Source organism: Volvox carteri (genome assembly GCF_000143455.1).
Source record: "Volvox carteri f. nagariensis unplaced genomic scaffold VOLCAscaffold_76, whole genome shotgun sequence".
In the NCBI taxonomy this organism is placed as follows: Eukaryota; Viridiplantae; Chlorophyta; class Chlorophyceae; order Chlamydomonadales; family Volvocaceae; genus Volvox; species Volvox carteri.
This window is the reverse complement of record NW_003307619.1, coordinates 158,681-179,840: the sequence shown is the minus strand read 5'-3', so window position 1 is coordinate 179,840 and position 21,160 is coordinate 158,681. Positions and strand designations below refer to the sequence as shown.

The 21,160-nt window shown below is 58.4% G+C and overlaps 3 protein-coding genes across 3 annotated transcripts; 1 reads left to right on the top strand and 2 right to left on the bottom strand.

The window, feature by feature from the left end:
• Window positions 1–934: 934 nt before the first annotated feature.
• VOLCADRAFT_98723 (uncharacterized protein) lies at window positions 935–10,331 on the bottom strand (the record flags this gene model as incomplete). Its single annotated transcript, XM_002957573.1, has 14 exons — window positions 935–1,070; window positions 3,376–3,554; window positions 4,187–4,390; window positions 4,665–5,175; window positions 5,541–5,674; window positions 5,993–6,005; window positions 6,049–6,185; window positions 6,468–6,627; window positions 7,414–7,640; window positions 8,625–8,711; window positions 8,805–8,879; window positions 9,162–9,729; window positions 10,015–10,085; window positions 10,299–10,331. 14 exons carry the CDS (start codon window positions 10,329–10,331, stop codon window positions 935–937), a joined length of 2,535 nt encoding a protein of 844 aa, XP_002957619.1.
• Window positions 10,332–11,206: 875 nt separating this feature from the next.
• VOLCADRAFT_98722 (uncharacterized protein) lies at window positions 11,207–15,436 on the top strand (the record flags this gene model as incomplete). Its single annotated transcript, XM_002957599.1, has 5 exons — window positions 11,207–11,249; window positions 11,815–11,868; window positions 12,023–12,150; window positions 14,234–14,279; window positions 15,306–15,436. The coding sequence occupies 5 exons, from the start codon at window positions 11,207–11,209 to the stop codon at window positions 15,434–15,436; spliced, it is 402 nt and encodes a 133-aa protein (XP_002957645.1).
• A 1,732-nt stretch (window positions 15,437–17,168) lies between these two features.
• On the bottom strand, window positions 17,169–18,192 carry VOLCADRAFT_98721 (uncharacterized protein; the record flags this gene model as incomplete). The annotated part of the gene is made up of 3 exons (XM_002957572.1): window positions 17,169–17,423; window positions 17,542–17,610; window positions 17,749–18,192. The coding sequence occupies 3 exons, from the start codon at window positions 18,190–18,192 to the stop codon at window positions 17,169–17,171; spliced, it is 768 nt and encodes a 255-aa protein (XP_002957618.1).
• Between the last annotated feature and the right edge of the window lie 2,968 nt (window positions 18,193–21,160).

The following is a 21,160-nucleotide window of genomic DNA, read 5'->3' as shown; positions in this document are numbered from 1 at the left end:
CGTGGCGGCAGCTGCTGTCAATGCTCAAGACCATGGCCATGATCAGATCCTGGTCGCACCACCCGCAGTCGCCAAGCACCCGGGAGGCAACCGGAATGCCGTACGACGCCTGGACGACCTCTGGAAGTGCACTTGCATGTCCAACGAAAATAAAGAACGAAAGCTTGGTCACCCCCCCCTCCCCCCCTACCCACCTACCTACCTATCTAGTCAACGTAACCACCGCACCCGCCCAAGCCCGAACAAGGAAACCCCCCGGGGGGGCCTCTCACCGGCCTCTGATGTCGGGCATACTGCCTGCTCGCTGGAGGTCAACACCTCCGCTTCACCCACCAATATTGTCGTATTAGGGTTTCCGCTACATACAATAAGGTATTATACGACACAATGTGCGATGATACGACATGGTACGAGCGATACGAAACACTCACTAATACGATGCGACACCACAGAAACATGAATTGGTCACATACGGCCACAGACCAGCAAACAATACAACATATCGATAGCGCCCAAGCCTAGGGGCAGATGGCCGCTTCTCCTAATTATGATTATTCCAACCAATCGTGTGTGGGCCTGTTCCCCACCCGCGCTCCTTCCTTCCTTGGCCGTTGCGGTCGCAGGGCAGCAGGATACAGCGGCTGGGCTGCAGCACTGAGGAACAACCACATCACCATCATATCATCACCATCATCATCATCATCATCATCATCATCATCATCATCAGCAGCAGCAGCAGCAGCAGCAGCAGCAGCGGCACAAGAGGGTCAGGTCAGGTCAGCAAGCCCCTGTGGGGCCATCAGGCCTCGTGGAGCTACTCACCCCTCTGGCAGACAAAACGTAGATACATACATACATACAGACATAATGCATTCCCCTCGCTCCCCCTCACGCGCCCACCCCCTCATGCGCCCACCCGCACTCCCCTCTGCCGCTACCTCCACCGCTTCTGCAGGTCGTGCTTCAGCTTGGCCTGCACTCGGCGCCACTTCCGGTCCCTCTCCAGGCCGTTCATGAGCCAGTTCTCCAGCTCCTGCTCGTACAGTACGTCAATGTAGCACTTGCTGTGCCTGGGGGGAGATAGGAGAGGGGAGAGCTGGAGGAGGTGGACGGAGGGAAGACCGAGGAAGAAACGGAGAAGGGCAAATGCTGGTTCCGGCATCTATTCCTATGTATGTATGTATGTATGTATGTATGACGTTGATTACACTGTGGGCTGAAAAGCCGGGGGCCCCGGGCCGAAGCACAGCGCGGGGGGCGGGTGCATACGGCTGGTTAGTCTCATGCACTCCGCCCCCGGGTCAGGCCGCACGGGAAACGACGGCCGGCACGCAACAGCGCTTGTTTGGCGCTCCAACTAGACGGGATCTATGCCCGTTGGTCTCCTAACATAAACGAAGTCGCAACTGGGGGGCTCTTCCTGCCGACCGAACGAACCGAGCATCTCAGAGAGCTCGCTACCAGGACTTGGGCGACCGGGAGCCCGACGAGTCTTCCCGGGCTGGGGAGGTCACCAAGCTCAAAAATCCTCACGCAAAAAAGAGCGCAAAGAGCTCACACCACAAGACGCCAAACAGCCTCCTGAGACTACTACCCTCCTCCGCCTCTCCCTCCCTGGGCTAGTCCAGGGGAGATAGCCCCCGTCGAGGGGGTAACACCGCACAAGTCCGCGCCCTTCCACAGCACTGGGTCTAAATTGAAAAGTACTCAAACGGGAAGACCCTGCGGCAACGCAGGGCGATCAAGCCTCCGGAAACCACAGGGGGGGAGGGTAGCCAGCTCGGCGCCCCCCCAATACCGCTCTACCAAGACGGCTGGTTCCCAAGATCCTATCTCACCTAGACGCCGCACCACGAAAAACCCGGTCTCGTGCCCTGAAAAACCTAGTCCTGCACCACGCGCGCACCTTCGAGTACGGCCCCCCCTTCTGGGTGCCCACCTCCCCCTCATCCGCGCCCTCGCTACGGCCACCTGTTTCCACTCACCACTCCTCAACCCTACATCCTCTTGGTGTACTCTCTACCTCTTCCCCTCCCCCCCCGGCTCTCCCCGCCCTTTCCCCGGTCTCCCCCCCCTCCGCCGGTACGGCTCCCCCAGGCAAATAAACCCTCCCTCCCCCATGTCCCCTTGCGCGGCACCCCCCCAAGCCCCATCCCTGATCCCGCCCCCCTCGCAACCTATCCCCTCAACCTCCCTCTCGACCTCCCTACCACCCCCACCACCTCAAAACCCCCCTCCGCGCCTCGACACCCTATCCCCTTATCCCCTAAACTCCAGCTCCCGCCGCGTCCGCTTGACCATTAGGTCGTGATGTCCACCGCCTCCGCGCAGCGCAGTGCTCCCCCGACGATTGACAGGATCGGGTGGTGGGGTCCCACTCCGTCCCAGCCCCGCCTTGGGACATTAAGCGCGGGAAAGAGCGGCAAGCGCGCCCAGAAGTCCACTACTGCCCGAGCGCGGGCGTATTCCAGGGGGGTTGCTGCTGCTGTTGCTGCTGCTGCTGCTGCTGCTGTTGCTGCTGCTGTTGCTGCTGCTGTTGCTGCTGCTGTTGCTGCTGCTGTTGCCGTCCCCGGTCCCGCGATGGGCCCCTGCGTTTGATCCTCGAGTACCGGCGCGTTCAGCGGCGGCCCCTCGTGCGGTCTCACTCCGTTGGCCAGGTGAAAGAAGTCCGTTATCCGCCGCTGTTGGGGCCCTTGCGCCTGGATCTGTTGCGCTTGCTCTGGCTGTTCTGTCGCGGGGTTAGCCGCCCTTTCCAGTCGCCTTCCGGCTGCTCGCAGACAACACCTGCCTACCTCCATGGCAGACAGGGCTGCCAGGGCGATCACATCCCAGGGGGCCTGCTCGCAGCCGGTCGGGGCTTGGACCAGCCACAGCTGCTTCCGGGTGATGCCGCCTGTCGCTGCCTCCTGGGAGGGCTGTATGTGTCGATCAATCTGCTCCCGGACAGCTTGTGCGACGGGGCACTCCCAGAAGTGGTGCATGCGTGGGGAGCAGTGCTGGTTGCTTGCGGGCCAGGTGCGTGTATGTATGTATGTATGTATATATGTATGATGTGTGGGACAGGGGGGCCATATCTTCACCCATGGCCGCTACCCGGTGAAACCCTGCCTTCCCCGGTATTTCGGGGCACCCTCATCCAGCACCCGCGGCTCAACTCCATTCCTGGTCAGCTCGCAAGTCAACTTTATCCCAGGCCACCACCGTCCATTGACAGGGAGACTCTCACCCTCCACCCAGTCGGAAGGAATTTCGACCCTGACCGGTCTCGATCCTGGAACCTCCATGCCTGCATGTATGCATGTATGTACCTGGGTATCAATCTATCTAATTACCTGCCTGCCTATCCATCCATCCCCCTCCCCCTGTAGCACCCACCTCTTGAACAGCAGCCATGCCAGCCCGCGGAGTACCTTGGCGTCCTCCTTGAACTGCTCCCGGTCGAGGACCTGCGCGAATATGCACAGCATGTCCCAGCAGCGGGCGCTGTCGGACACGTAGTCCCGGGGGATGAGGCAGCGAAGAAGCTCGTCCGGGTAGTACTGCTGAAGTACGGACTGGGGGGCGGGTGGAGGCGGACGGGGGAGGGGGGAGGGGGGAGCGAGGGGCAGGAGGGGAGCGGAAATACACCGGGGAGCAGTCGGCAAGCGTCGCAAGCGGGAAAGAGGGAGGCGCATGGGGGGAAGAGGAGTTAAACACACACACACACACACACACATAGTAGGGGGAGCTGCCGGGAAGGTGTACTCCCTTCCCGGCAGCACACCTTCCCGGGTAGTTGTAGGAGTGGGGTAAGACAGACAGCGGGGTGGCGGCGGCAAGGATAGGGGGAACAGGAAGTCCTCCACACCCCAACAGGCGGGTGTTGGCGGGGCAACGGGGGTAGGCCTGCTGTGGGCCAATGATAGGCGGACACAGATCTTGGGGGGGGAGGGGAGGGGAAGTACACATACGTAGGTGGGCGGCTGCTGCAATGGATGCCATGGTCAAGGCACAAGGGTGGTCCGTAGTGGATTCCCTAGTTAGTGGGGTCGCGGGATTCCCCTCAGGCACCCCGGCACAAGGAGACCCCTCCGTACACAACGGCATGGCAGGAAACATCTCCCTCCCCTGGACCATCCCCTGAACCACCAAGCTCCCTCAGGTCCCTTTTCCCTCACCTCCTTCTCCCCTTCCTCCCCTCCCTTACCGTGAGGTGCTCCCGGCACTTGGCCAGGTTCCTGGCGTACTGCTCCGTGCCCACCATGACGGGCTCGGGCTGCAGCAGCACAAAGGTGGTCCGCAGCTGCTCCCGCCGCAGAGCCAGCTGGGTTGCGCGCTGGGCGTTGGACAGCCGCAGAGCCCCCCGGACCACCTCGTCCACGTACGAGGTGCCCACAGTGGACAGGACCTCCTGAGGGGGGCAGGGAGGGGGGAGGGGAGGGGAGGGGAGGGGGGAGGGAGGGTGATAGCAGCGGGAGGGAAGACCAACAGAGGGAGGTGAGCCAAGACGGCAAGTCGGGAGTCGATTTACTTTCCCCGCACTTGGCCGCCCGATGGCGGTGGTGGTGGAGGAGTGAGTTGAGCGGGGGGAGGCCGCCTCTCCTTCCCCCCCCCCCACACACACACATACGCACACACATACACGCACACGCACCTGCAGTATGCCCACTCGGTCCGTCACGCACCTGCAGTATGCCCACTCGGTCCGTCTCGCAGCTCGCCCGGCTGTCCGCGAAGCTGATGCTCTCCACCGCCCGGTCCCACCGCCGGTCGACATCACTGGCGAACCCCCCCCCTCCCCCCCCACCCCACCCCGCCTGCCCCACCATACTGACTCGCCCCTGAGCCGCCCCCGGGGAACTGGGGGGTGGGGACATAGAGGCCCCGGAGATGGACGGCAACCGGAGTCCCCCCGGCTGGCCTTGCTGCTGCTGCTGCTGCTGCTGGTGTGAGTGGTATGATTGGTTGCTAGGTGCCGCTGCTGCATGTTGCGGGTTGAGCGGGCGGTCCGTTCTGAAGACCTTGAGGTGCCGCTTGCACCTGATGCAGTGCATGATCTCGAACAGGCACCATGTGCGACGGAGCGCGGTCAGGTCGGGGTCCAGCACCAGCACGGTGGCACCACACGAGACCACAGTGCGGGCCACCTGGGGAAGGGGAGTATCATATTTCATCAACCAAGAACCCGCGGGGGGGCTGTGAAGGGGGTTGGGGACGGGGCCGAGAAGGGACGCGGCCACGAGGAGCCCCCGATGGGCGGTTGCGTATCCGGATATGTGTGCAGTGTCGCGGGGTGGGAGGAGGGAATGTTGCATGTGCGTGTGGCGGGGGTACCGCGGCTCAGGAGAGCACAGGACACGACACCACGGGATTGACCCCACCACCGCGGGCAGGTGGGCAATCCAGGGGCTGCCCAGGTGGGGTGGTCTACTGGGTCGCGGCAAGACACGACCGCCATCCCCCGCACCCCGGAGCCCCTCCCCCCTTGGCCCCCATTGAGAGCCAAAAGAACAGACAGTCCCCACACCGCCCTCCTGCCCTATATGCACGAACACTCGCACCCCCCCATGGGGGCTCCTCCCTTCCCGCCCTCCCGGCTCCTCGCCTTTCCGTAGTCCTTCTTTACGGCGGAGTGCTGGTTGTTGCACACTATGTCGATCCAAACCACCTGGTCCAGAGCGCGTTGCACCGCAGCCTGAGGGGGGAGGGAGACCGGGCCGGCCAGGCGGGGGAAAAGCAGGGGAGCAGGGCAATGATGAGGCGAGGCGAGGTGAGGGGAGTTAGTTGATCAGGAAAAAAATGGCAATGCGGTACACGCAACCCGAGTGTGATGGGCAGATTGAGTGGCCTACCCACCTACCCACCTACCCACCCACTACTTAGTGTGCACCTAGCTGCTAGCTGATCCACGCATCAACGCACGCATGTCTGTCTGTCTGTCTGTCTGTCTGTACGGACGCAAAAATTGTCGGTGGCCAATCCTCAGTGGTGAGGACGGGGACTGTGCACGTACCGGGGCAAAGGAGCTGCAGGACAGGGGGGCGGTGACAGGGCCGAACCACCACTGACCATTGGGGCAGATACCAGAGATAGTCACGGATAGTCCAGGAAGGAGAAACCAACAAATGCTGCATCAGGGATATGTTCACAACTGACAAGTGATGACTTGGATAGTGGTATTGGTGGCGACGTGGCCGTATAGCTAGCTGGGTTGTGATGCGAGGACGCGGGGGGGGCTGGCGGACACGTACACATACATACACACATACATCCAATCACACCCACCACACCCACCACCTCAACCATCTCGGGCCGCCACCCGGGCCCCTGCAAAAGACGACGCAACCCCCCCCAAACCCCAACCTCCCCCAACCCTCCGTTGGGTTTGAAGGGGGCCCTAGAAAACGAAATCCTGGCGGGACGCCGCCTCTTTCCACCCGCCCACACCAAGGCCCCGTCCATCCCACCATCTTTACACAAGTCCGCACCTTGTGCTCCTCCATCAGCCGCTTCCACGTCTCCATCGCGCGCTCCTGCTGCTCCCAGCCCAGCTCGCCTCCTCCCTGACCGCGGCCATGTCCCCGGGCTGCCTGACGGGGGGGTGACGAGGGGGCCCTGCTATTGCCGCCGCCGCCGCCGCCGCCGCCGCTGGTGGTGGTGGTGGTGGTGGTGGTGGTGGTGGTGGTGGTGGTGGTGCACATGTTGGGCCCTGCTGCTGGCGCTGGCGCTGCTGGTGGCGCTGCTGGTCCAGATCCGCTGACCCTCTTCCCCCCCGGGGAGGCAACGATGCGCGGCAGGAAGGTGACCCCTCTTCCGGCCGCATCCTGATGACGGTGATGGAGTGCTGCTGCTGCTGCTGCTGCTGCTGGTGGCTGCTGAGCGGTCTCCAATGGGGGGGGCCTACCGGCGGCCCGGGAGAAGCGGGAGGGGGCCGCCGAAGGGGGGAGAGAGGGGAAGTGCGAAGGAGAGGAGGAGGAGGCGAACCGGGAGGAGAGCCGCGGAAGGTACGTCCCGGCCCCCAAGCCGCCAGCCAGCCGGGAACCCCCACCCTCCCCTTCCCGGCTGCTGTCGCTGCCCCCATCTCCCCCATCAGATTCCTCGCTGCCACTCTCCTCCTCCCCTTCCTCCTCCGCTTCCTGAGAAACGAGGGTGTCCTTCCCCTTCCCCACCCCGTTACACCTCCCGCCAGTACCACCACCACCACCACCACCACCGCCACCGCCACCAGCATCGCCCCGCCCAACGGCATCAGCCGCCTGGCCGCGGCGCCCCTCTCCCGCCTTTTCCGTACTTGCTGCAGTAACACCCCCTCCCTCCCCCTCCCCCTCCCCCCGACCGGCCCCCGTTCCCTCCCTGGCCCCGCCGCCTGCTGCCGGGGCCACCACAGGACGCAGAACCTTGGGCAGCCGTACTGCCAAACCCAACGCGCTCCACTTCCCCGACATGCTGAGACTCAATGTCGGCCGTGGTGGTGGCGGTGGTGGGGGTGGAGGTGGAGGTGGGGGTGGTCCCGGCATCATGTCTCTCTTCAGGGTGGCCAGCAGCTCCCGGACGTTGGTGGACCAGGCGTGGCAGATGTAGTGGTGGGGCTGCCCCCGCTGGCTGGTCGGTATGAGGTCCAGCAGCCGACAGCGGCTCTCCGCGGTGAGGGGCACCACCAGCTGGCTCACCAGGTCGCGGGTGCTCGGGAACATGGAGGGGTGCTGCTCCAGGACCTGCACAGGTGCAGGGGTGTGCGTGTGTGTATGTGTGTGTGTATGTGTGTGTGTATGTGTGTGTGTGTGTGTGGGAGGGGGGGGGTGTATGTGTGTGGGTGTGGGTGTGTGTTTTAATGATCTGAGCCGCGATGATGGAAATGCCGGTGGTGGTACACGAACTTGGGGGGGGGGAGAAGGAGCGGGAGGGGGAGAGGGGGGAAGAGAAGAGCATTGCAAAGCTAGGGGCCCCCAAGCAAGGGGCTCCCTTCCCCCAGTGCAACCGCTCTTTCCTCTCGCCCCGCCTAAATCCCCACTCAGGCCACCTGCTCCTTCAGCCACCTCGGAGGAGCCTCCTCGCGCGCACCGGGGCCTATCACATTCGGGGCTTAGTCCGAGGCCGTTTTCGCCTCTTTGCCACCATTTACCTTTCTCCCTCCTCGCGCACCTCCTTGTCAAATAAGGGCCGCCTAGCACATCTTCCCTTCGGAGAACCCTGCCTCCCTTCCGAGACACGTACGTACGTATATACGTACGTACCTACCTACCTACCTACTCACAAACATACATACGTGGGTCAGGCACTACTGGTAAAGCACACACCGATGCCCCCGGAGGTTCCAGGATCGAGATCTGCCAGGGCCAATAAATCCTTCCGATGGTGGAAGGTAAATGTGTCCCTAGTTGATGGACGGTGGAGAGCTGGGATAAAGTTGACCTACGAGCTGGCCTGGAATGGAGTTGAGCCGCCATTGATCCGGCAGATTCCATTGGATGCTGGTGGTGGGTGCGGAACCTGAGCGATCCACTGAGAAGCCGGCTAGGGTGACTGGATGAGGGTGCCCTTAAATACCGGGGAAGGCAGGGTCTGCCGGGTAGCGGCCACAGGGTAAAGATATGACCCCCCCTGTCCCACACATCATACATACATACATACATACACACACCAACCTCGAGGAGGCCCAGTAGGAAGCTCAGTCGTACGCCGCTGAAGCGGATGTCGTCATCGGGCACCTTTAGGTGCACCCCCGCGGGGGGCTGAGCGGGGGTGGGTATGACAGACGCGGTCAGCTCTTCCGCGCTCAGGCTGAGAGTGGTGTGGGCCCCCCCGCTATTGCTGCTGCTGCTAACCCGCGGGTCCCGACCTGCGGGCCGACCCGCGAGAAGGCCCCGGTACCGCCGCTGGGAGCGGAGCATGCCAGTCACCTGCCAGCGGGGTGGGCCGGGGGGGGGGAGGTGGTAGTTAATTGGTGGGCGGAAGTGGGTGGGTGAGTGGGTGGGTGGGCGTGATTCCACCGTTGGATGAGGGTTGAAAGCGGTGTGCGGGTGAGGGGGAAGGGGAAGGAGCGGTTTGTGGCGCATGTGGGTGAATAGAATGTCCCTTGATGCAGGCGGAGGAAGAGGGTGATGGGGCAGAGGCCTCTAGCTAGCTGGAAGAGGAGGAGGAGGAGGAGGAGGAGGACGAAACCACCCGGCCCTCCTCCGCACCTTACTCTGCACCGCCGCCAGCCGCCGCCTCTCCTCGCGGACCAGCTTCCCGAGGTCCACCACTCCGTCCGCGTCCTCGTCCCAAAACTCGTCCCCCAAGACGCCGCCTCTGGCGCCTCCAGCTGCTAGCCCTGACCTGCTCTGCCCGCACAGTAGCTCTGAGCCGCATATCGCCCCCTTGCGCTCGCCAACTGCATCCCCAACCCCATTCCCACCCCCAACAACCCTACGCGCCCCAGCTCCAGCTCCAGCTCCAGCTCCAGCTCCAGCTCTGTCACCGCCAGCTCCCTCGTGTTCGCCGCTCGACATGGAGTCCTCCGAGGTGCCCCTGTTACGGCCGTTGTTACTGAACTGCCGGAGGATGGTGAGGTCCACGGCCTGTGCCCCGAAGGAGCTGCGGGTCTGGGACCGGGCCTCCAGCAGCCGCTTCCGCCGCCGCCGTGCCTGAGCCGCCATCGGGCTTGTGGGTGAGGAGGCAGCCAGCCCCCGGGGTTGATTCTCAGCGGATGTAGGCGCATACGGACTGCCCGCCTTGGTGCCGGTCACGACGTGGACGTGGGGCCTATTGCTGCGGGTACGGGGTTTCTCGCCAGAGCGGTGGGCGGGTGAGGAGGCGCGAGGCTTGAACTGTTGCGTAGTTGGGCCTGCTGCTGCTGCCGCTACTGCCGCTGCCGCTGCTACTGCTGCTAGTGTTGTTGCGGTTGGCGGCTGTTGGGGCTGAGTCCGCGTCTGCGGGCCCTGCAGTGGCGGGGCCTGGGCCTGCTGGAACTGGGACGAGCAGGTGGACGCGCGGCCGCTGCTGGTTGGGAGGAGGCGGTGGCGGGGGCTCGCGGACTTCCTGGTAGCTCCGCACAGCTGCGGGTCCAGCAGCCCCCGCGCGAGTAGCGCCTCGCGGATTGCCTCCCGGCCCCGCTCGATCTGAGCCTGGGGAGTGCGCACAAAGCGGAGAGGAGAGCGGTCCAAGGAAGGGTCACCAGGATATTAGGGGTACATATTGGGCGAGATGGTGAACCGTTGTGCGCGACCGCGACAAGATGTACGGGACGTACGGCAGGGGATATGTAAGGGTAGGAGGTTGGATAGGCGGGAGAATAACGGATGTCCAGGGCGATGGGGTGGAAGTGTGTTTTGCCTTACCTGCTGTGTGTGTGCAGGGCTGATGTCACTCATGCCATAAGTCCGTCGGCGGCAATCGCAGGTAAGACGACGAGACAATCAGGTAGGAAAGGTAGAGGACAAGTTGCCTACTATTGCTTTGAGGGGCCGTATTGGGGTTCCCAAGGCGCTACGGGACGAGCTGATGTTGGTCGTGTAATCTAGGTGAGGTTGCTGGCGGTGCCCCGAAGCCGAGAGGGAGGAGCTGTGCGAGGTACGCACGTCAGGGGGTACACGGACAGTCACAATCGACTGCCACAACGAATCTCAAGAAAAAGTGCATTTATCTCAGAAAAAAATTTGAATCTGATTGGCATTGGAAGATTTGCAATAAGTATGTTGACGATATGCGGGCCTGCTGCGGATATGCGTCTATCGCAGCAGCAGGTACAGCTGGTCCGTGGTGTGGCGTTAAATCGCTATTCGTTGACAATATAAAAGTATATAATATATAATATATAATATATAATTTATTTAGGTGATAATACCTAGCTACCCAATTGCGCAGGACAGCTGCAGAGACTGTTATGCTAGGGATGGGGCAAGTCTGTGCCGGTTCATCTCCTCGTACACCAAATTGTGACGAGCCGCTGCATGGCCAGGAGGAGGTAATGTTTCAATGCTGATTAAAAGTCGTTAGCAAAGTTTACCTTTTCCCGCGGACAGCAGTGCCTTGGCGGTGCGCTGCAGTAATCCGCCGGAATTATGTCGGCTTTCTCTACCTGCGCTTGCCCCAGCGAAATTGCCAAAAGTCTTCATTCTTACTTTAAATTTTTGCGTCGCATCAGGGATAAAAAATATTTTCCTGAAAAGATTCGTGCTGTGGATATAACCGAATGCGATAGGATGCAGCGCACGATTCGACTTCCTTGGCATCGGCGGACGGCATGATGACCCCCGCGTGCGCTACTACCATCACCCTGACACCCTGCGGTCAGATAACACCTCTTCGTGGGGACCCTGAGAATCTAATTGATGCAAGCTTGGCGCGTTCGCCTTCGGGCACCCAGTCTGTGCGCGCCCGCCCCGCCAAGGACAAGGCTTCACCTTCTTGTAGCTGGAAAAAGGGCGCAGGGGCCCTCCTGTCATAACCTGTCAGGCCACTGTTTTTTTACGGCCATGGCAGCCGCGCACTTCGAGTCGTGTGACGAGACGCATGCCGTCGTACTCAGACGCGACGCCGAAGCTGATGACTCAAGGGGATACGGCACGAGGCAACCACACAACGTGCAGCCCTGTAACACATGTGACATGATATCAAACGGCGAACGACAACAATAAGAAACCAGCCCGCGTGTTAGCACGCTGCCAATATCCGACCGCGAGCCCGAATCTTGGGCCCTTGCCTTAAGTTTGCGTGTTCGTATCTAACCAACAGCTGACAGAACCAGCTGTGAATTTTTTCTCCAAGGACAGCTTGCGCGGCCAGCGGCTTCATATAAGGGCTTCCGGACCCGCATGTGCCTCTCCTCCTCGCTCCCCGCCCTCCTGCACGGAGCGGCCGAATGCAATCGCAACCGGGCAAACGAGGGAGGTCGGCGATATGAGGGAGGTCGGTACGGCACATCATCAGAGGCATGGGTAAGTTGCAGCTGCACAACTTGCTTGCAAAGATGCACGCAGAAAGAAGAGACGAGGTCACGTCTTATCATCATTCATTACCTTTCCCGGATTTCATATATGACTCTCACCCACGCGCTGTGCAGCGGCGTATGCGATATTTCCTTCTGCAATACCGCCATGTGACCGGGTCGGTCACCCGAGAATGGACCAAAGTGGGGGCCTCAATAGTAGGTACTACGACAAGGCTGATCCGGGCGCCCGAAGTTGGCTGGTGGGCGCGAATGTGGAAAGATGCACTCTAAACAACTTGCCAAGGGTTCGTCCTAGAGGGCAGGAAAGGCAGGCTGCGAGATGCGGCGACTGCTCCTTTGGGAGCTGGACTTCCTTTCCCCGTACTTCCTGTGTACCCGGAAGTCGGTCTGATGTGGCTTGGACTCCCAATTCCACTTTTCACCTCCGTCTACCTAAGTAACAATATCTATTATCATGATGGTTATTCATATTGCAATATTATTCATAATTATCTTCTGCGGCTTCCCAGCCCACCCCACATTAGTATTGTAATGTAGTGGCCGTCCGGCAGGCAGTAAGTCGGGCGCCCAAGGCGTGCACATCCACACATGTGTAACGACGACACGCGGATGGGGCCCCGAGGCCCTAGAATGCCGGTACACCAGAGCAGCACGGGGCCTGACAGGAATTTTGCTTCAGCTCGCCGCTCGCCCAAACACCGAGTCGGACTCGCGAATTCACGCGAAGTGCTGCACCGGTGAAGTCAAGGAAAAGCCACGGAAGGGCCTTGGGTGCGGTCCTTGGGGCCCTTGCGAAACCTGCCCGCCTAGGCTTGCCGCCTGCTTGGTAACCCCCCGGAAAGCTCACACAGCCACACGTGTGCACCGCATGTGCAGCAGCAGGTCGCCCTTGGGCCCTCGGCTCGTATGGGTAGTCTTACAGGTATGGGGTCACGCACCCCCAACCATGTAACACACACACACGCAAAAAAAAAGCAGGTCGCACAGCAGCTGCAGTAGCACCAGCAGCACGCAAGATTTAAACGATGTGCGGGTTGACGCCACACAAGGGGTAGCGAACCAGCTCATTTCGCTGTCAAAGGAACTACCGTATGTCCAGAATCAAAAGATCTAAATCATGCCGGACTTTTGGGCTCTAAGCTGGTTACGCTCGGTTTTACATGCATGGCGCACACGCATGAGGCTCACAGGCATCCATTTAAATAAACCCATGTCATCCTGCGGGGCTATTCAAGAAGCTGCTGCCCGGCAGGACTACCCTAACCCTACGGAACCTTTATGCAGCAGTCGGGAGGTCATCCAGATGGCGCCACATGGCCCCCCGCCAGCAGTCGCGAGGTCATCCAACGATCGTGCTAGCTAGGACACGTGAGGCGGCATACACTTGCTAGGACACCCTTTGTGCATGCTTACACACAATGTGCTAGCTTTCAATGAATAGATGCTGTGGGCAAATTCAAATGGTCGCTCTCCGTCCCAAACAGTGAAGTAGTCGGCAAGCTGTAGCTTCCTTGGATCCCCCCAGCCTGTATACTGCGTCGTACCTGCATGCGCCCGCCAGCTATACATCAGTGATAGCTTACAAAGCTTCACTAGAATTATTAGATTATCTTTCTGTCCATGGGTAGGGACTTGCATGACAGGCGAAGCCATTGCTCGCAGTATCGTTTACCTCAGCTGTCCGTTGCCTTACCAAATGCAAGCTTAGAGTTAGCTCCGCCCCATGCCGCCTTGCACCCATACCCATCCACAGTGTTTTTAAAACTTTTTCACCAGGGTAATTTTTTAGTGACCAAGTGGTTACTGTGGGGGTTTTCCTTGGTAACCACTTTACATTTTTTTCCCAGCGAGTATGCTGAACAGGACTCCTGTTACAGGAGCCCACTAGAACCAGATCCAACTTCACAGCGCTCATTTACGGTTTTGAACAGCCAACGCTTATATGTTGATTGTTTACTTACATGGGTATGTGTACAGAACGATTTGGTGGTCACAACGGGGTTCTGCGGCCCAATTTCCTGGCGGTCACCTGGTTACTGGCAGATCACACAAAACATTTCCTAGTGACCATCTTCCGGAAGGGAATTATTTTCTCGGTAACCACATGGTCACTAGTAACCACTTTTAAAAACACTGCCCACCCATACGTCACAACGTGGTACCTAATCCTAGGGGGGTCACAACGTGGTACCTAATCCTAGACGATACTGCCGAAGTGCTTCCTCTCAAGTGTGGTTAGCTGGCACCGGCTCTGGAGGAGAGCGCATCCGCGTACGTTCGGTCCCCGCCTCCTGTCTGGTAATCGTCTTAACGCCCCTGTAGGCCCTTGCTACATGTTCTGGCACGTGTCGGCCCAACTTCACCACAAGTGCAGTAGCCACGAAGGTTCTAGTATGCCGTGAAGGTTCCAGTAATACCAGCGTACCTATGCACCACCAGTGTAGCAGTCCTCAGCCATAGATTTACCTGCCCAGCCGTACAATACGGGACTCAAGCGGCCATTACCATGGCCAATTAAACATAAACGATGTTATGATGTGTGACCTCTGATTGCTACGTAGCTAGGTGCTATAACCTTGCAAATCCATGAAGCATTGTATGGGCTGCCTTACCTTAACTCGTCCGACAAAATATTGGACACTTTACGTGCACGGTTGAGACGGGAAGGTTTCGTAGCATAATATATATGAATATGGCCAATATTAAATTATGCGGCTGGAAAGCAACCGCTGGAGCAACCGTTGCTGGTCGGATGCGAAGCTGCTTGTGCATTGTGCATACCAAAGCGCGCGCTCATAACTTCGGAAGGTTGGGAGCATTGCCTAAAGAGGGTCAGAGTTTTGCGGCCAATCCAGAAGAGCCCAAGGCCACAGCGCCAACAGAAACTAAATCTACCGGATCCCTTGCTAAGGAGGCACTGATCCAAACCCTTAAGTCTGAAGGGACAACGGCACAGGACGTCCTTGGGTTGGACGGAATTGCAAAGTTACGCGAAGTCCTTGGCAACGACCGTGCAGGTAGGCTTTAAGACATACAGCGTTCTTGCCATTTCAAATCTCTGCGAACTGTTCACAAATCCCTGCAAACTGTCTAAATGGCCAGCTATGGTCGTACATCGCCGGGACATGGTCTCCCTGACGTGCTACTTTACCGCCTCTTTGCGGCCTTGCCTGAAACTCGCGTACTCGTTCCGTTTGACCCCCCCGATTTTTCAGCAATGCGGGTTTTGCTGCGAGGAATCACAGCTCGACTGGAATAGAACCCGAACTCTTTCGGGCGATGGCGACGGTTTTGGTCGACATCCATTCATTATTGCTGAACAGCCTCCATCACATTTCCCCCCTGCTTTCCATCCATCGTCTTAAATGAACACCATTTTTGCTCGGACATACAGGTGTGGTGACTGGAGCTCTGGATGCACTGCTGGCCAATCGGCGACTGGTAACGCTGGTCTTCGCGGTGGCAGATGTCGCCCTTATCTGGTTGCTTATCAAGGTGTTCCGGACCACCTTCCAGCACGATTAGTCGGATGGTGGATGGTCAGCACTGCCACAGACCAAACCCCGGGTCAGACGGTCTGTACACGGAGGGGGAACCTACCAGGCAGCCAGCCAGGCGACCGACCGACCGACTGACAGAACAACTCCTACTGGGTGGGGGCCGGGGCGGATTGAGAGGCTAGAACCAACACCTCGCCCGGTGTCGAGATAAACGCAGGGGGTGTCACAACAGTAGGAGGTTGAGGGTGCGGGAGGGTGCAGACCTGCATGAAAACCTGGCATAATGCGCACAAGGGAACAAAACACCGGAAATCAGAGGCATCCAGGCGTCAGACTTGCGCACCGTTGACAGCAATAGGCTTGTCTTTTGCAGGCTCGTCTTGCATGGATCATACATAGCATTCGAGTAGTACACCGACCTGTGCTACGCTACCTAGCTACATATACTTGTGTGTGTGTGCCCATACTTGCTCAATCCCCGGCCAATTGACTGACTGGCTATCTGTTGATCAGATTGGTGCGCAATGACCCCCCGGCCATTGGGCCGGGGATAAATGGCATAGCAGGCGATCTCGGAGCCAGCGATCGCGTGTTCGTTTTACCCTGCCCTGCGTGCGTTAGTGGGGCCTCGCTCACCCATCTTGTCGGTCGGGTGCTGCATGACGAGTTACAGCGCATGCGCACTGTTGGTTGGTTGGTTGGCGCGGATAGGGTCTTTTACTTCTTTTTCTTACTCTTCTCCTTCTGTCGGTTATGGCAGCCACGCATGTCACCACTGCGGGCTTTGCATGGGCTTTGTATGGGCGCACAGCAACTAGCAGTGGGAGGTTTGTGAGCCATGCGAGGGTTAACGGCGGGACTGTGTGGAGGGCAGGGCGGACGATGGGATACGGAATGGCAGGTATGCATCCTCACGTAGTGGCGAAGGTGGTTTGGTTTCTTTGCTTGGTTGTTTTGGCCATTTGTTCGCTGATTTCATCGGCAAGCTTTTTTTGCCTTCGGGTTTATTATTCAATCCTCTTGCCATTTGATCGGTGCACGTGCACACAGAATAGGTCAGGAAATGAGTACATAGCAAACATGCAGTATAGGAAATGCAGCTAGGATGCATCCTTGCATGACAGCCAGATAGAAGCAGGTTCTTTAGAGAGGGGGCCCCCACATAAATCGCTCATCGGGGGCCTATCTCAGCTTTAAGTACCCGCAAGGGGCACTAACCACAGCCTGCGTGCCTTGGCCTAGCTGTGCGTATCTGTAGTATCCTGGGCACATCACGGGATCTGCATCCGCCGATCGGTACTTTTCTAAAGTCGTGGTATAACAGTATCAGGAATGCATGTCTGTAGGGTTTTTAACTTCCTTAGATGGAAATTTTATCTCAACTAAACTTCCTTAGAAACTAATTAGGTTTAGTTGAGAAGTTTAGAAATCTCAACTAAGGTTTCGGCTACTTTCTGGCGGAAGGGTCGTTTAGGCTGAAACTTAGGAATTAGAATCCCCATTTGCTGCTTATTAACGATAATTCAATAGTTTTGCGCTGCGTTGAGTGTGCGCAGCGAAAGGTGCTCAGTTGGCACACGGGGCAAGGGACCCACGGGACACCACCGCCTGCAAGCCACTGCACACCCATGGAAACGAGCATTACATAGCAAGTAGCAAGCCCCTAAACGCTCCAAAGAACACAGCGATTGGCAAACTGCTGAACTGCACACCACGACACCAGGCACCACGTGCCAGTCGGTGTACCCCGCCGCCCATTACACACGCGCGCTCTTCTCATCCTCTGCAGCCAGCAGAGTCATCACCACCTCCTCGTCCGACAGGCGGCTGCCCTTGCCCTTGTTGGAGTCGTCGTTCTGGCGAATGTAGATGAGCTTCTCCGCCCGCTCCTGCGCCAGGCGGTTGCGAGCCTTGCTGAAAATGTTGCCCCACAGCGACCAGTTGCGCTCAGCAGCGCAGGTGGTCGTGTGCATGCGCAGTACACGGTCCGCCACGTTCGCCAGTGCTGGGTACTGCACGGACATGTGCTGCGACCAGAACATTAAGCCGCGCTTCAATGCCCGCGATCTGCACTGACACTGTGGTGGAATTGCCGGCCTTGCTCTCCACAGTCTTGCGCGCGGTCAGCACCTCCATGTGCTCCTTGCAGTCGTCGGGGACGCCCATTAGGGCGAGCGTGCCCCACTCAGAAAGCATCTCCTGAAACACAGCAGGCGTTGGAGAAGGAGGTGAAACACAACAGCCTGTTTAAAACACGATGCAATCTCACGTGCTGTCAGCAGCTAGATAGGATTGATGGCGCTCACCAAGAACAACACGCCAGTGCTGCAAACACACCTTGTCCGCCCGCCGGTCCTCTTCCGTTGCACCCTCACCGTTGCCCGCATACACCTCAGCCGCCAGCTTACGGGCGTCCTTCCGCTCCTCCTTGCTGAGCTCGTGGAACGGCGGAAACCAGTTGTCCCCGCCATTCAGCTGAACGAAGTTGATGGGGTCGAGGGCGTGGGCGAGCGGGACAAGCGCGTTGGACAGAGTGCTCCCACGCCGCTGCTCGTACACGCTCTGCACACCCACAGCCTCCTTGTTGCCCCGCGGCTTCACCATCATGTCGGGGTTTTGCTTGTCAAACTCCGCGAAGTGCGCGTCCAGAGCGCGCTGCACCTTCAGAACCTGTCCAATGGACGGCCTGTCGCCCTCGAACTGGTGAATGGCGTCGCTGACTGGCTGCATGAGGGTGGCGTACTTCTTGCTGTTGGCATAGATGTCCCTGTACGGCGGCATGCTCTAACTATTGGATGAGTCCTCAGACAGCTTGTTCTAAAGTTTCTCAGGACTACCTAAGGTCGCTCCTCAGGTTTCGGAGCTGCCGTACAACTAAGGCGCCAAAAAATTCCATGTAATATCTCAGTTTAGTTTCTAAAGTTTCTCATCTAAGTTTAGAAGTTTAGGTTTAGATGACTTCCAACCCTACATGTCTGGTATTAATAGCTTGAACATAAGGCTGCTGAACGCGCCTGGTACCCAGTGGTGCACCCCGCGCGTATCTGCGGTAAACGAGTTTCATGCAGCACGGCACAGAAAGACACAAGAGTCACGTTTCGATACTGGTCCCATACGCAGCGCACGCTTAGCATCATGCCGATACACAATGCGTATCGTAGGTGCGCGCGGAGGCTTGCCTGAGGGCACCGACCGACCCCTTCACCGAACCAACGAACTTGCCAGCAGTCTGTTGTCATATAATGCACCACACAAAAGTCGTCATAAACTTCATAAATGGCTATGATATGGGAAGATGTTCGCACGGAAACGGAAAATCCCAAACCCTGCAGTCAGGAAATGAAGCGCCCAAACCTTACGATTTACTAAAGCATGCATAGCTTGTATGGTTTGTAGGTTGGTTTGTGGTTGATGCACCCCTATCAATTGCAGGTCCAGTCAGATGCTAGGAGCGGGAGATCCTGATCTAGATGATCAGGGTAATTTCCAGGGGTGTACGTGTAGTGTAGAAGTATGGAGATGTACGTAGGTACGGTGTCACACATATATTTAGTACCCTTAGGAATACATACAACTCTGTTGAAAGCCATATGCCTCTTCCTTGTGCGGGTGATCAAGGAGCACGCGATGCACCGAACAGGAGAGTAACCCCCCTGCCTCCTGCCCGCTGCCATATATGCTGCCTGCTGCAGCCTCCGCAGCCCCACACACCCCAGCCCCCACCAGCCACAATAAGAAAACACGACTTGCTACATGCACACACACACATACACACGACCCGGGGGCCCCACCGCCAGAGCGTCCCAGTAGCATCTTACAGCTAACAGAAACACCATCAACACTGTCGCGTGCCCGCCTGCATGCGCTCCCCCCGTTACGTGTGTGGGGCTGCTTGTTGGGCAGCCCTATCAGCAGCCTCACGGGCATACACACACACACGGGAAAGCATACGGCCGATGGGGCCCCGCAGGCGCACACGCGGAACCCCAACCGTCCCAACGCCGCCCCCGGGTCTATACTTACCATCTATCATAATCGTAAAGTACTCTCCTCCTCCTCGTCCTTCATGCTGATGTACAAAAGGCCACACAGCCAGGCAAGAGGCCTGGTACTAAGGAAGAAGATCAAGACGGAATGAGCTTCCAAGGAGTCTGGCTGGCAAAGGCCGATGAGCAGTAGTACGGTATACAAAGACAACGCATCCTCAGCACGCAAACACACACACACACACAGATAAGGGGCCATGAGGAAAAAGAGTCCGCACTTCGTCACTTCTGCATCGCACCGTCTGCAGTACCTGTCGTACTTGCTGCTGGCCTTTGCGCCCCTGATCATACATCCGTGTCCATCGGGCTCGATTACTACACATGCTACTCACAGTAGGACAATATGTTTCCCTCCACCTATATCACATCAGAATAAAGGGCCATTTAAGGATTCGACCGGTTGCAGTACTGTGCCGTACAAAGGCACGTGCTCGTATACACATACGCAGATACTCACGCCTCTCGCACCACCCAGAGCCAACCCAGGGTGCATGTCACAACGACGTGCATCCCGCTAACGCTGCCCAGAAGTCACGTACGGCTCGAACACCAGACCTATCACCCCATGTGATCAACCCTGGCCACCTGCCGTGCACCCCTGCCGTACACAGACATGCCGCCGTGCAGGCATTCGGGCGCCTCATGCGCGATGCATACATACATACATAAAATGCAAGCGTACATATACACATGCAGAACAGAAAGTTTTCCTCAAAAGGAGGGCCCTCGGATCCCGCCCGCGAAGCAAATAAATCCGCTGGTTCATCATTGCGATAACCATAATGAGCTTCAGCGCTTGCAAGCTGAAGAAACGCACACGTGCTAACGGTGTGTGCGAGTGTAAGTATGTATGTACGTATAGGCCCTGGAACGAAACACAACGCCGCCCGGAAACAGCCTGACTGAGGGGGGGGAGCGCGCAGGCGCAGCAAAGGGGTGTGTGCAAAACAGAGTTCCGGTTGACGACAGATATGCGTAGCAAGATAGGCGCGGCATAATGTTCCGGGTAAATTCCAGTTTTGATCCCAACTAAGGAGCGGAATAGCAATCCCTCCTCGACCATAGGAGGGTGGATGCACCCCTAGGCAACCCCCCCCCCCCCGCACACACACACGCCGACGGAAACGGTGACGGACCCTCCTGGTCATAGCGAATGAGAGAGACCTGCGAGCCGACCGACCGGGGGAGAGTGAAACTGTCTGTCCACGACGGTGATCCGGCGGGGGGGAGCCGATTCCACTGGATACCGGTGGTGATGGTGATGGTGGTGGTGTGGTGGGGGTGCTGAACCCAAAAAAGTTCACTGACTCCGCAGAATTCGGCTCCCACACATGGGGGATGAGAAGAATGAGGTTACCGCGAAACATAGCACTGGGGAACGTGGTAAGAGGGACTGCCAGGCTAGTGGCCACACGCGGGTGAAGGTACACTTTCCCCCCTACTTCACACAATCATATCGACGTGCAGCAGGACAGGCGCACAATGCAGGATAGGTGCCTTGCTGCTATGCCCTGCACCGCCGTTCGCGCCATGCATCATGGCTGTTTGATCAGACAAAATACAATTCGGACGAACAGCCCAGGGCCGCACGTGTCCCCTCGGGCTGCTTCATTCACATCCGCTCAAATTCACGGCAACCCCCGGTTGTAAAGATCAACCTGTTCCCCGCACTACACCCGCTCAGCAGTGCACCCGCACTCCTT